The following is a 15,459-nucleotide window of genomic DNA, read 5'->3' as shown; positions in this document are numbered from 1 at the left end:
TTAAAGTCTTAAATGCTAAAGGTTTAGAACTGCTTGTCTAGATATTCTCTGAAATGGCTTTCATATTTATTGACTTCTATTTCAGAATCAGAATTTTATCTTCTTATATTCACCTAGTTAATTATTACTGCTTCTGTGTTTTCCCTTTTTCATAAACCAGACATTTCACTTTATATTACATAGCAGAAATAAATGCTTCCTTGATTAAAGATGTAAGATTTTTTTCTTCTCCCTTTCTAGGGCCATCTGAATTAGAGATGAACATGGGGGGACCTCAGTATAGCCAACAACAAGCTCCTCCAAATCAGACTGCCCCATGGCCTGAAAGCATCCTGCCTATAGACCAGGCATCTTTTGCCAGCCAAAACAGGTGAGTCCTGAGCACCTAGGGTAGCCAGTTATTTTATACCTGTCCAGAAATTAATCTTTTCCTTTTGAGTAGTCGGTGCCTGACCAGTTTTCATTTATTTGTACTATATTATCTACTGTGCAGTGCATGAAGAGGAGGGGTGAATCCAGAAATCAGTATGACCTAGGACATGCCTTTAAAGGAGTTACAAATTAAATGGAAAATAAAATATGTATGCTGATAACTGTAATATTGAGGTAGTGTGTGGTATAAAAATCATAAGCCATGTTTCAGAAGATCATCCAACCAGGATGCTTGGAGAAGCCTTCAGAATCTTGAAGAAAAGGTCTCATTTCAGATGGCAGACATGACAGGAAGCCAGTCCAGCTGGTAAAAGCTGCATATCACAGGGCCAGAGTAAGGATTGCTGTGAGTAGAATTGAGGCAGTGGGTGACAGAGGAAGAACCTCAGGCAGGCGGTGTGGCTCGTCCCAAACTGGCTGCCAAGGGCAGTGGTAGGCACACACTGTGTAGACAGGGAAGCATGCCCCAGGTAGATAGCCATTGCTGTCGCACTTGGAGCTGCTGTCATACTTGGAGGTGGTGGTTTCTCACAGTCCATCTTGTTCTTTGATTCTTGTTTCATGACATCAGTGAATGGTAGGCTATTTCTAGATACGTTTATTTGATATGTTAGAAACCCACCCATTTCCATGGAAACTTGAATATAACACAGGACAAATGTATAATAATTAAATCCACCACCTGATAGTTGTTTCTGGATGAAATGTCAAAGATTAGTTTTTAGGAAGAACTAGACCCAAAATTAGGATTTTTAGTGTTGCCCAAACAGGAGGAGAGTTCTCTTAAAACAAAAATGGAGCAAGACGCGGTGGCTCACGCCTGTAATCCTAGCACTTTGGGAGGTTGAGGCGGGCAGATCACCTGAGGTCAGGAGTTTGAGACCAGCCTGACCAACGTGGAGAAACCCTGTCTCTACTAAAAATACAAAAAAACTTAGCCGGGTGTGGTGGCGCATGCCTGTAATCCCAGATACTCGGGAGGCTGAGGCAGGAGAATCGCTTGAACCCGGAAGGCAGAGGTTGTGGTGAGCTGAGACCGCACCATTGCACTCCAGCCTGGGCAACAAGAGCGAAACTCCAGTAATAGAGTCAGCATGTTAAGTTTGCTGTGCAAGTGTCTGTGACTCAGCACTGCCCTAGCATGTTGTTGTTTCTGTTACCATCAGTTAGGTTTTTTGCATAAGCAATGTGTGGACAAAACATTTTCATTACGTTTAAAGTTATTTCAGTTTTTCTAGCCACTCTCACATTTTTATTTTAAATAATTCAGTGTGGAAGAAACTTACTACCAGCTTTATGGTAATCTTACTGTCATAGAACATCAGAAGTAATGGGTAATATTTCTAACCATGTCTCTCTTTTGAAATAAAAGAAGAGCAGTGCTTTTTAAAAATCCCCTTTATAAGCATCACAGTTAATATTTAGGAACCAGGTTTTTTAATGTTTTATGAATCCAGCATCAGTTTATGTATACATTTCAAAAAGATAGCAGTTTAGCCCTTAAATCTGTAACATTCACATATTCGTGTATTTATAGCTAATTTCCACTTTTAGTTCCATTATGGGTTTTTGGGTTTTTTGTTTTCCTTCATTCATCTGGTATATAAAAGAGATCTTTATAATATAGCCAAAAATTTATAGATGACTTTTTAAAGATATCTGTTGGTTTTATTAAAGGGGTTTTCTCTTGAAATACAATAGCTGTCTTTCATGAAAGACTTCCTTTTGCATTAAGTTCACAATTTGGTGGATTTTTGTTTGGTTTTTTTGTTTTGAGACAGAGTCTCACTTTGTTGCCCAGGCTGGAGTGCAGTGGTGTGGTCTCGGCTCACTGCAACCTCCACCTCCTGGGTTCAAGTGATTCTCCTGCCTCAGCCTCCTGAGTAGCTGGGATTACAGGTGCCCAGCTAATTTTTGTATTTATAGTAGAGACAGGCTTTTGCCGTGTTGGCCAGGCTGGTCTCGAACTCCTGACCTCAGGTAATCCACCTGCCTCAGCCTCCCAAAGTGCTGGGATTATAGGTGTGAGCCACCGCGCCCAGCCTAAGTTCACAATTTTAATTTGATTTTCCCCTGTTTGAAATGTATCTCTAAGTAAGGTTTCTTTTGTTGACTATTTCTCATCATTCAGTAGCTGCTGCTTTTTTGCAGAATTTTGAAAATACTTTTGAAAAGTGAAGAAATGGTAATGTTATGGTTTCTCAATCAAGTGCTGAGAATTTGACCTAATTCTCCTTCTTAGTCCCGTACTTAATGACCTACTAGTCCATAAATAAACATGTAGACTTTAAGGTATGGGATTTCCATTGATTATGGATCTCTCTCTGCTTGTTTATTAGTTATTATTTTGCACCAGCCTGGGGCCTGTGTGTGTTTTTCCCTTTATTACCCTGAATTCTATTCTCGTCTTAATATTATATTTATCTGTCAGATGCTGTCTAGGTTGTAACTATATGTAATTGCCCAAAACATAGGAAAATAATTTCTTCATTGTGTTAGTGGCCATTTATAAAGTTCGGATTGGGAGTCTGGATCAGTGTTTTTTCTGTAAGCAAGCATATTATGACATCTCTAAGGGAAGTGATATCACTCATGCCCAAATTTGTAACACCAAGCCACAAGGCAGTATGTATTTCTGAATATAAAAGTGGTTTTTAATGTATTGTAGCTCAGCCAAATCAGGAACCTTTTGTTTTCATCCACTAGAAACTTACTGCACCTATACTGTGTTTATGTTCAAGCACTGGGCCAAAAAGAGGTAGAGGATGCAATGCTTGCCCCGTGTGAGCATGGTGTGAAGTTGCGTTTTTAACATAAATTGTTAGTATCAATTCAGCATAGCACAGTAAGTGGTTTAATGCTGAGAGGAGAAAGCGGGGCAGTCTATGAGGAGATGGGTGGCACCCCAATGGAAAGTAGACCCTCAGCTGGAGAAGAGCGTGGGAAGGATGGGGTAAATGTCAAGGTCTTGGTTTTCTGGTGGTATGTGTAGCATCTTTTGGAGAAAGATCAGCTGCCCGTGGTAGCTGGAGCTCACAGGGAAGGCATGAACATTAAGTTTGGGAAGGTTAGGCGTTACCCACCACCACTACCACCCTATTCCAGGGGCGTTTTCCTGGGAGAGCTGAAGAACCACATAAGAATTCTGAGTAGGGCCTGTTTGCTCAGTAAAGTGTGCTTTGGGAATGGGAACCTGAGAGCATCATATTAGAATTAGAGATACCATGCAAGCAGGAAAGTTGTTGGGAAAGTGTCCCGAGAGTCCCAACTTGTGTTGAAGAGGGCCTTGACCAAAGTGGGACGGTCTGGAGGCACTGTTTAACTTTTTAATCTCTGCATTTATTTGGGGTTTTTTAAATTAAAAAAGAAAAGCATGTAACAAAAAGTGATTTTATGATGTAGGAAATTGTTTAAATTCAAATGATTGTTTTAGTTGTTTGTTATTAAGCATTTGGCTGTATTGCTGATCTGTCAAGGTGGAGTGGTCTTACAAAGGCACGAGACAGTGCCTGCCTCCTCCTGACAGTGGGTTTCCGCCAGATGTGAGGCTGGGAAGTCTGCTTGTGCAGCCTGCACGCATTAGATTTCACACGAACCTGCCATCACTGAATACATCTGGGACGGGAGGGTTGCATATGAATGCAGCTTCCAAAGAAACAAGTTGAAAATGACAAAATCTAGGTAAAGGAAATCCTTTAATGCCTAACTTAACTAGCATTTTTAGGGAATGAGATAGCTGCCTAGGAGAATTTGGTAAATAGCTGACATTACTCTTGACTGACTTGAATTCTTTCATGGAACTCCTGCCATATCCATGTTTGTTGGCCCCTCCTCATTGAGGAATCTCCTTCTCTCTTTGCTATCATGGCAGACAGTCCAGTGGTTTCTCCCTCTCCTGACTGCTTTTCTGCATCTGCTTCTTCCTCCCCCTCCCTAAGTGTAGCAGTAGTGGAGCAGTCTGATCACATTTGCTTTAAAGAAAGTTCTAGGAGAGTGTGGGCTGTGGAGAAGAAGCAGGAGGAAGGAGCCAGCAAGCTCCCAGCATGTGTGACTTTGTGAAGCCCAGCAGTGACAAGAAAGGGGCAGAAAGGGGCGGGAGTGGGAAGAGCACCTGCCTCTCAGGGGTCTGGGTGGGTCCCTTAGAAATGCAAGGAGCTCCTGCAGTGAGGAAGTCGGGGAAGCAGGTGACGCGTGGCCTCAAGGGACCCTCAGCTGGACAATTTCCAAGTTACTAGAGGTGAGTGGAGAGAATAGGTTGTTATTAATGCATTCCTTTATGACCATTTGAAATTAATTGTTGGTTTCGGTGCTAGCACTTCAGTATTTCAGAATTCTAAGCCAAAATAGCATATTAGAGCATTTAAAAACCACATGGCATATTGAACTGTGTTCATAGGTAACTTCATTTCTTGATAAGTTTATTCTGACTTGCTTAAGAATGAGTTTGCTCATCTATAAACTTTTTGTTTGTTTTTTAATCTGTAAACGTTTATTTTCTCCAAAACATCATGTAGTGACTCTAAGAGTACAAAATAGACTTTTGGTAAAGTACAAATACCATTTTCCCTTTTAGTATTCAGGCAACTCAGAAGCTCTTTTTTAAAAGCCTCCTCTAGGCTAGATGTGGTGGCTCACGCCTGTTATCCCAGCACTTGGGAGGCCAAGGTGGGAGGATTGCTTGAGTCCAGGAGTTCGAGACCAGCCTGGGCAATGTAGCAAGACCCTGTCTCTACAAAAAATGTACAAAAATTAGCCAAGCGTGGTGGTACACATCAAATCTGTAGTCCCAGCTACTCAGGAGGCTGAGGTAGAAGGATTCCTTTAGCCCAGGAGTTCAGGGATGTAGTGTGCAATGATTGTGCCTGTGAAAAGCTACTGCACTCCAGCCTGGGCAACATAATGAAACTCTGTCTTTACCAAAAAAAAAAAAAAAAAAAAGTAGCAGCCAGTTGTGGTGGCACACACCTATAGTCCTAGCTACTCAGGAGGGTGAGGCCAGAGGATCACCTGAGCCCAGTGAGCCATGATGGCATCACTACACACATACACACACACACACACCCCTCCTCTACTCTGACAATTAATTTAAATGTATAGGAGTTGTATGTACCATGTAATCTAGAGTTTAGTGTTCTGATTTTATCACCAATTATCTTATATAATAACAAATATAATTTGCATGTTGATGATCCACTTTCCTTATGTACCTAATGCAGGAAGGCTAACAGATACACTTCTTGAGGGTTTTAATAAATGTTTTCAGGCCAGGTGTGGTAGCTCACGCCTGTTATCCCAGCACTTAGGGAGACCGAAGTGGGTGGATCGCTTGAGCTCAGGAGTTCAAGACCAGCGTGGGTAACATGGCGAAACGCCATCTCTACAAAAAAATACAAAAAATTAGCCAGGCGTGGTGGCGCGTGCCTATAGTCCCAGCTACTTGGATGCTGAGGTAGGAGGATCACCTAAGCCCGGGAGGTTGAGGCTGCAGTGAGCCATGATCACACCACTGCACTCCAGCCTGGGCAATGAAGTGAGACCCTGTCTCAGAGAAAAATAAATGTTTTCCAGGCCTGCTTGTGCATGACTAAGAAATTTCCTATCAACCCAGCCAAATTTAATCTAGCTGCAGCTGAGTTCAAGAAAGTTAATGCAGCTCTGATGCCTCTAGTTCTCTCATTTCTCCCAGGTGGGTCATCACAGCTTCTAACTAAGAATCTTAAGTCAATCAGTGATTCCTACTAAAGGGCAGAAAAGTCCTTTGGTTCCTTCAATGCCAAGTAAATATTTACATGCTTGAGCAGTCGGTGTAGGTTGGTGAGCCCTGGACTCACACAGATCCATGTGGACCTCACCTCACTAAGCCTCAGCTTTGCCAGCCGTGAAGTGGGACCAATAGAAATAAAAATCATACCTTAAATGTCTAGATTTGTGCCTGGTCTGTATTGGGCACTGAATAAAGTGTATCGAATATTTCAGACTGTCCTTTTGTTCTGTGTTGAGTTGGTACAGTAGTTTGTTGGAACAACCCTGGAAGTCAATTGATACTTTCACCTTTGAGATAAAGAATTTGTTCTCTAATCAACTAGCTTTTCCATTGGCCCAAGGTGACATTTCTGTCTTTACAGGCAGCCATTTGGCAGTTCTCCAGATGACTTGCTATGTCCACATCCTGCAGCTGAGTCTCCGAGTGATGAGGGAGCTCTCCTGGACCAGCTGTATCTGGCCTTGCGGAATTTTGATGGCCTGGAGGAGATTGATAGAGCCTTAGGAATACCCGAACTGGTCAGCCAGGTATGCGCGGAAGGGCAGCAGGTGGGGGCCAAGCGCTCTCATGGGCGCAGAGGTGTCCATTTTCTGTTTACAGGTACTCCACGGTCTGCTTTTTAGAATATACTGTTGTTTTTTTTTTTTTTTTTTACCTCAAAACAGGCTGGCCCTGTTTCTTCCTCCCCTTTCCTTGTAACCCTCACATAAACTTTTGCCTGAGAATGGAGAGCACTGAAAATGAGCATTGCATACAGTTCAAGTTAGCAGAAAGACACAAACTCAAGTCCATTTCACCTGGTGTCCACCCTTGCTGATAGGGAAGGACACACAAGATACAGAAAAACCACAAACAGCACATTGCTGCCTTGTGACCTAGAACGCTTCCCCCTGGAAGTTGGTGTGAGTGTAGTCGTGACCCCAGTATTCATTTCACACCTGTGGGCTGGTGATAGAAAGCTGTTTGTGCTAAAAGAATACTTTCCACATAAGTTAGCAGAAGTCATTTTACAGGTAGCTGCAACTCTTTCATCATTTTTACCTTTAAAAATGGCGGGTTAAACCTTTCACTTATGGTTTAGCCCAGGAGTTCAAGGATGTAGTGTGCACTGACTGTGCCTGTGAAAAGCTACTGCACTCTAGCCTGGGCAACATAATGAAACCCTGTCTTTACCAAAAAAATAAAATAAAATGTCGCAGCCAGTTGTGGTGGCACACACCTATAGTCCTAGCTACAGTTCCTTTCACTTATGGTTTAGCCCACCATAATTTTGGGGATATTTAAGCGTAAATGGGAATATAAAAAAGTTAACTAATCTTAGTGAGCTTATTTAGCTTTCTTCTTCCAAGTAATTAGTTGGTTACTATAAAAAAGGAAGTCCCTGCTTTTAGAGTACCTGATAGCAATGATATAGTAAATAACCTAACATAGTCCCTTGAAAGAACAAAACACTATCTGAACTGGCTGCACAGCTAACTGTGTGTGAAGCAGTGCAGCCTGGCTTACTGTGTAAAGAGTAACCCAGAAAAACCATCATGTTCTAGTTACTGTTTTCCTCCTTACTTAGCATGAGTCATCTTTATTTCTTACTGCCAAAAAGTACCTGCCAGTGTCCAGTCTACTTCTTGGCCATACGATGTGTCATCATCTTTCTGAGAGAAAGATGATGCAGAGTCATTGGAGACTTCTCTGAAACATTAAAATTAGTCTTGTCATAATTCCCACAGTTGAGCAGACACAGGTGGGAGTTGTGACTTATCAATTCATATTGAAAACAGCAGAATGGAAAGAAATGACTTGAGGTTACATGATATAACCTGAAATAAATTAAGAAAGGAAAATGGAGTTTAAGTATTTCCTGTGTGACTGGTTTGCTTTGTCTTCAGTGATAGTTAGAATTTAGCACTCAGTACTATTTTATCCTTGAGTTTATCTAAGTGACATTTTAAAATGTGATCCGTGGAGTTGCTGAGTGACTTGTAATGTTATCAAAACAGGTGTCATGTCATTTAATATTTTTAGTCTGTTTTTCACTCATTTCTGTTATTTCTATTTTGTCTCATCAAATCCACCATCATTATAATATTGTCATGAAACTGAATTATAGAAATATGTTTATTAGGTAGAATTGAGGGAAGTATAGAATACAAAGTATTCGTATTCATGTTAAAGTTCTGAGATGGTTTTGTGTTTAGTTAGAGCAGTAATTCAGCAATGAGTGGTTTCCTCTGCTTAGGCTCCATCCCTGTGTTTAGAATTACCATAGGGAGGGCAGTGGGCTCCTGGCTGTCACAGGCTGGCCTTAGGGCTGTGCTGATCAGAGCTCAGGGCTCTGGGCGGCTCCAGCACTACATGGGTAGATGGTTTTCAAGAAGGCCTAGGACAACGCTGAGCTAAAGAAAACTTGAGGCCGGGCGCGGTGGCTCACGCCTGTAATCCCAGCACTTTGGGAGGCTGAGACGGGCAGATCACCTGAGGTTGGGAGTTCGAGACCAGCCTGACCAACATGGAGAAACCCCGTCTCTACTAAAAATACAAAAGTAGCCGGGCTTGGTGATGCATGCCTGTGATCCCAGCTACTTGGGAGGCTGAGGCAGGAGAATTGCTTGAACCTGGGAGGCAAGGTTGCGGTGAGCCGAGATCACAACATTGCACTCCAGCCTGAGCAACAAGAGCGAAACTCCGTCTCAAAAAAAAAAAGTCAGGAGTGACAGACACATAAACCATGTCTAGTAGGTAATGAGAGGATGATGGCAAAATGTGGGGCACGTAGGAAATCCTGACAGCCACAGAAAGCAGTAGATAATAGGCAGCGCATCACATTGGTGAGGAGCTCAGATCCCAAATCACAAACTGAATTGGACCCCACCATGTACTAGCTGAATAGGGCTTATTGCAATTCACTTCATGTCTTTAAGTCTCATTTTTTTTAGCTACAAAATCAGGATAATGATGGTCAGTACCCCACACTGCTGATCCCAGTCAGGTGCCAAAGAGGTTATCTAATTAAAATGAACTCTACAGATACAAATAATCAATCAAAAAACGTAACACTTCCAGGGGATATTTGCATCTGAAAGTCCAGGCCAATATGATTGGTGGAGTGGGTAGGAGGCATTCTGTAGTCCTGACCCATTTTTCCCCTTCCCTTGGAAGAAGTGCTGCTGGGAGTCCAGTGTGACCCCGGCTTCTGTCCTTGTGTAACCAGAGCTGTGAGCAGAGGCATTTTCTAGAAAGACAAGTGGAGTCAAGCTCTAAAGATACCTTTGTATAGTAAGTATAATATTAAAAAGTATAAAAAGCTTCAAATATATGATAGTGAGAGAAAACAGCCTTATATTGACTGCTGTTTTTATGGTTTAATTATTTGTTTGTTATTTGGGACTTTCTCTCCAGAGCCAAGCAGTAGATCCAGAACAGTTCTCAAGTCAGGATTCCAACATCATGCTGGAGCAGAAGGCGCCCGTTTTCCCACAGCAGTATGCATCTCAGGCACAAATGGCCCAGGGTAGCTATTCTCCCATGCAAGATCCAAACTTTCACACCATGGGACAGCGGCCTAGTTATGCCACACTCCGTATGCAGCCCAGACCGGGCCTCAGGCCCACGGGCCTAGTGCAGAACCAGCCAAATCAACTAAGACTTCAACTTCAGCATCGCCTCCAAGCACAGCAGGTCTGTTCTTCGATGGCACCTGGGAAGTCAGGGGTGCTGGGTGGAGGACATGGGGAAGATGATGTGAGACAGCACAGCTGTCCAACAACGTGCAGATACTGGGTTGGGGAGGGCAGTTACTTGGGAAACTTGATTTAAAGTAAAATGTATTCTGTTCTTAAAACGTATTCATCCTGTTTGTATGTATTTAGAATCGCCAGCCACTTATGAATCAAATCAGCAATGTTTCCAATGTGAACTTGACTCTGAGGCCTGGAGTACCAACACAGGTAAGGCAACATACCAGCCATTAGCTTTCATTGTATGCATGCAGCTGCTTTTGTCATTTCTTCCTCTCTGAAGAAAGTTAACTTAGTAGACGTGGATCCAGATCAGCACACTAGCCCTGTACTGTCACCTAGTTACCTACTAGTGTGTTATATTTTTCCCTTCTAATCACTGCCATTTTTATTGCCAGGTACAGTCAATTCTTGTTATTCTAAGAAGTTGTGCTACATAAAGTTACTGCAAACACTGAATTAGAGAATAGCCAACTATTGTTCCTAGGAGGAATACAGGGTTGGGTTCCTGCAGACCTCTGGTCACAACATTGTCATCATCCAGTCAACACATAACCTTGTTTTATGTGTGTTTCTGTTTAAAGAACTCACTGTAACTCAGGCCTGAATGGCGCTTATCTAGCACACCTGTTTTCTCCAGAAGGCACATCACCGCCTCTTGCACTTAGGAACACTAGAGAGCACTGCAGCACCATGCCTGGGAGCCAGTTTAAGCAGCAAAATCACCAACAGGAAAAGCAAAAAATGGAAAAATCTTGCCACCAAATAGATCACAGAGGACACTAGTTTACAGTATGAGAGCTGAAACCAGAAGGCAAAGTGTTGCCTTGTTCAACCTCTGCTGGAAGTGTGCACATTGCATATCTGAAATGTTTTACCACTGTGCTCATGTCTACGAATGACCGTGACAGTGGCATGTGTATTGATTTGGGGGTTACAAATACATTTTACTGAGTAGGCAACTTCAGAAATGTGGAATTCATAAATGAGGATCAACGATATCTTAGCAGCCTCATGCCTCTCACTGACAGCAAGCACTGGGATCCCTTCCCTTCATCCATCCTGCCTTTCCTCCCTCTCCACCCTCCACCTCTGACTCGGTCTCTGTGCGTTCTTATCAGGCACTCTCCTCGCTCTCCCCTTTTCCTCCTGCCTCTGTTCAGCCTTTTGTGAAGTGCACCACGTCACCTTTTGTCCCAGTGATTTTATTTCTCTATAGACTTGAATGTCACTTGAATGAGACTCTAAACTACCATCCTCAGGGTTTATATTACAGTCTTCTTATAGAAAGGACTGTGTTATTTTGAGATCCTTCAGTTAATTGTGTCCTTACAAAATGATTTAATTGATATTAGCATCAAACTTAACTCTGCTGAGTCATAGCAAAGCTTCAGAATAATCATATCTTTAGAACTTAGAAGCTCATGTTCTCAATCACTAGTTGTTCAACTCTGAGTTATTCCTTTCATGTAATTTTTTTCCAAATAATTTTACAGATGATAGTACCATTTGCTAGCCTCTCTATAATACTCACTTTGTTTTTTAATCTATGTCTGTCCCCGACATTTTCCTCCATGTATTGCCCCTGATTTCAGGCACCTATTAATGCACAGATGCTGGCCCAGAGACAGAGGGAAATCCTGAACCAGCATCTTCGACAGAGACAAATGCATCAGCAACAGCAAGTTCAGCAACGAACTATGATGATGAGAGGACAAGGGTTGAATATGACACCAAGCATGGTGGCTCCTAGTGGTATGCCAGCAACTATGAGCAACCCTCGGATTCCCCAGGCAAATGCACAGCAGTTTCCATTTCCTCCAAACTACGGTACTGGACTTACATCCCCACCACCTTTCACCAGTCCTTTCTCCCCAGTGTCCCCCAGTGTTGGGTCACAGCTCCTCTCTCACAGCTCTTTGCATGGCTCCCAGATGAATCTGGCTAACCAGGGAATGATAGGAAACCTGGGAGGACAGTTGGGGCCTGTGAGGAGTCCCCAAGTCCAGCACAGTACCTTCCAGGCTCTCAGCTCAGGTACCTCCTTTTCTCTGAGTGCAGGTCTTACTTTAAGAATGACCGAAGTAAGTGTGTGTGCATAGACTGTGTCTATCTTGTGTGCGAGCGTGTATGGATCTATGTTTATGTCAATGTCTACAAGTGCATATATGTTTATATATTTGAAAGCCTCTGAGTCTGACTCAAACAAATCAATAGATACAAAATGTAAAAAGACCTCTATAAATTTAAATATTATAGACATTCTGCGACTTTTGAAAAATACTTTACAGATTATACCAGATCATTAATGAATAGGTAATTCTTGAGAAGTACTGTATAGAAACTACAGTGGGAGACCTTTTAGTCTTCTTCATATTGATTTGTTGTTTAATGTCAGTCTTAAGAGATACCAAGTGTGTAATGTCATGAACATTAATATTTGTGTGCATGTCATGTTCAGTTAATGGTTGAATTATTGATAAAGTAAGTGCTTACATTAATGTTAATATTCAAAAATGACTTTCCCTACCCTTTGCCAGTTATCTGTAAATAACTGTGAAGTCTGTTGCCGAAATCCAAGTCTCCTGTTTCTTTAAAGAACAGAAAGATAATGTGCAGCCTTTTTCTATATGATCTTAAGCTTTTCTTTTGTAGCTAATTTAAATATTAATTAAATATGCATGTTTTACAAGTCTTCTATGCAAAAGTGTACTTAATACCATCCTCAAAATACTCTAAGTTGCCTCCTTTGTTTCCCAGCTCCTTTCTCTATTTCCTTCTTGATGATTTAGAAAAGTGTGCTGAAAGTTCTCTTTCCTTTTAGTTTAAATTCTGTTTGCCTCGAAACTGAACAAGAAGCATACATTGAATTTTTTTCTTATTCTTACTAATATTGGATAGCCCTAAAGTACCACAGAGCTCTTTATAAAGACAAAACAAGCTAACCATGAATACAGCTATTTATTTTTAAAGGTGGATCCATCTCATCATGGAATGGCTTCAGCTAATTTAATATAAATTTATTCAAATGTGTTGACTTTTGATATATAGCTGAACTTTAATCCAATTTAAATTTAATTTAAACAATCTGGCCAGGTGCAATGGCTCATGCCTGTAATCCCAGCACTTTGGGAGGCCAAGAATCTCTTGAGCTCAGGAGTTCAAGACCAGCCTGAGCAACATAGTGAGACCTCAACTCTACTAAAAATTAAAAAAATTAGCTGGGCATGGTCGTACATGCCTGTAGTCCCAGCTACTCAGGAAGCTGAGGTGAGAGGATCCTTTGCGCCCAGGAGGTTAAGGCTGCAGTGAACTATGATCACGCCACTGTACTCCAGCCTGGGCAACAGAGCAAGCAAGACCCTATGTCAAAATAATAATAATAAGCTTAATTTAAACTAATTGCAGTGATACTTTGAGATTTTATATGTGTGTATATATATATATTTCTTGTTGATCAAAATATGTGACTCATTCTTGATTTGGAAAGGAATTTGAAGAAAGAATAGCATTGTTTCTTTCTAACTCTAGCTATGATGGTTAATGGTTCCTAGGCACCATCTAACTACTAGGGGGAATCAGTATGGAGATTTTATTTTCTCCATATTTTATCCGAGCTTGGAATCTTTCTTAAATGTATGTAATTAATCAGTACACAATCATATATTTGAAAGTAATTTTTTATGCATGCCTAATTTGGAATGTTCTTTCCCCCCCCCAACCAGTCTCTACAATATAACTAACAGTCTCTTTTGGATTTCTGTTTCTGTTTTTTTTTTTTAAGGAATAAGTCAGCAACCTGATCCAGGCTTTACTGGGGCTACGACTCCCCAGAGCCCACTTATGTCACCCCGAATGGCACATACACAGAGTCCCATGATGCAACAGTCTCAGGCCAACCCAGCCTATCAGGCCCCCTCCGACATAAATGGATGGGCGCAGGGGAACATGGGCGGAAACAGGTAACCGCAAATCCTTCTCCTTTTCATACCGCCACTGTGACAGCTGAAGGACATCCCCCACCTTCATGCCTGCACCCGAGGAGCTTTCTGTTTGTTTTTATCAAACGTAGTGATAAAGGATGGCTTCTGGGTCACCGCCTTCCACAGCAATTTCTATCATAAATTGGTCGGTGGTACCTTGTTAGGGATGTTCTTGTTCCTCCAAAGAATGTTCCTTGCTAAGCTTTTGTAAATTCTAGTGACTCCTGCTCTAGGAAAAGTAAACTGGCTTATTTAGAAGTTTGCTTGATATCGCTTGCATGAGCAAAGACTTTAAAAAAAAAAAAGAAAGAAAGGAGACAGGTAGTCTATAGAAAGTTTCCCTGGTGATCATTTATCACAGCAACACACAGAATTGCCCCCACAGCTTCATTGAATGCCACTTCCCCTGCTGTCTCAGGCTTCAGCAAGCCCACCACCTGCCGGCTGTCTCAGCCTGGGTTCATGCAGTTCAGGTTTATTCACTCAGAGTAAACGCCTGAGAAACAAGTGCCCTGAGCTGCCTGCCTCTGGATACCAGCAAGCTGTAACATTCATTCAATCTTTCCATTGTATTCCAGCATGTTTTCCCAGCAGTCCCCACCACACTTTGGGCAGCAAGCAAACACCAGCATGTACAGTAACAACATGAACATCAATGTGTCCATGGCGACCAACACAGGTGGCATGAGCAGCATGAACCAGATGACAGGACAGATCAGCATGACCTCAGTGACCTCCGTGCCTACGTCAGGGCTGTCCTCCATGGGTCCCGAGCAGGTGAGCGCCCAAGGAGAAGCAACCCAGTGGCTTCATATCACGGCTTTTTTTCTACTTCTGCATCAAATATATCTTTCCATGTATCTGACTTTAGCCACCAACTCCCACATTTACTTTGAGGAGTGTTTTTCACCCTTCACCTGTGTTAGTGACATTAATAAAAATCTTTGTTAATGATTAAATAAACAGAAAGGATTCCTGACTGCTTGAGGAGCTTTTAAAATATTTTGTAACTTTCTTATCATTGACATTTTTCTCTTGAGGAATTCACCAGTATCTAAAATGAATCTCTAAAGATGAAATAGTGAGTGTACTTTTAAAATAGCTCTATTTGGGGGTTATCGTTTGGGGGGGTTTTGTTTTGTTTGATACAGAGTCTCACTCTGTCACCTAGGCTGGAGTGCAGTGGCACTATCTTGGCTCACTGCAACCTCCGTCTCCCGGCTCAAGCAGTCCTCCCACCTCAGCCTCCTGGGTAGCTGGGATTATAGGCACATACTACCATGCCCGGCTAGAGGATTATAGTTTAATAATGGATTTATTTCTAAGTGTAAAACCAGATGAAAAGCAAAGGCCAAACTACCTGCCATCCAGTTAGTTTGAAATGATCCTTCATTTATGCAAAGAGACAGACACAGATAATCCAAAAACTATTCTTTTTACTTTGGAACGTGAAGGCAATGATTTTTTAAAATAATTGTTTTGCGTTGAACAACATCAAAATGATTCTGTTCCTAACTTCACTAGATGGCAGAGAGACTCAAAGCAT

General features: G+C 41.9%; 1 protein-coding gene across 17 annotated transcripts in view; it reads left to right on the top strand.

Annotated features, from left to right (window-relative positions):
- The window catches only part of NCOA2 (nuclear receptor coactivator 2), a 301,642-nt gene that overhangs the window by 272,695 nt on the left and 13,488 nt on the right, over positions 1 to 15,459 (top strand). For 9 of the 17 annotated variants that reach the window (XM_055116654.2, XM_063606817.1, XM_055116652.2 and 6 more), the window contains 7 exons: positions 241 to 370; positions 6,558 to 6,723; positions 9,593 to 9,871; positions 10,063 to 10,140; positions 11,526 to 11,967; positions 13,715 to 13,892; positions 14,492 to 14,690. In XM_055116654.2, the coding sequence (XP_054972629.2) occupies positions 241 to 370; positions 6,558 to 6,723; positions 9,593 to 9,871; positions 10,063 to 10,140; positions 11,526 to 11,967; positions 13,715 to 13,892; positions 14,492 to 14,690 (1,472 nt within the window). The remainder of the gene's footprint in view (positions 1 to 240; positions 371 to 6,557; positions 6,724 to 9,592; positions 9,872 to 10,062; positions 10,141 to 11,525; positions 11,968 to 13,714; positions 13,893 to 14,491; positions 14,691 to 15,459) is intronic. The other 8 variants (XM_034966218.3, XM_063606818.1, XM_063606814.1 and 5 more) reach the window with 1 other exon arrangement.

This window comes from Pan paniscus, chromosome 7, assembly GCF_029289425.2.
Source record: "Pan paniscus chromosome 7, NHGRI_mPanPan1-v2.0_pri, whole genome shotgun sequence".
NCBI classification, from domain to species: Eukaryota; Metazoa; Chordata; class Mammalia; order Primates; family Hominidae; genus Pan; species Pan paniscus.
Note: the sequence above shows the minus strand (reverse complement) of the source record. Positions and strands in the feature narration are given on the sequence as shown.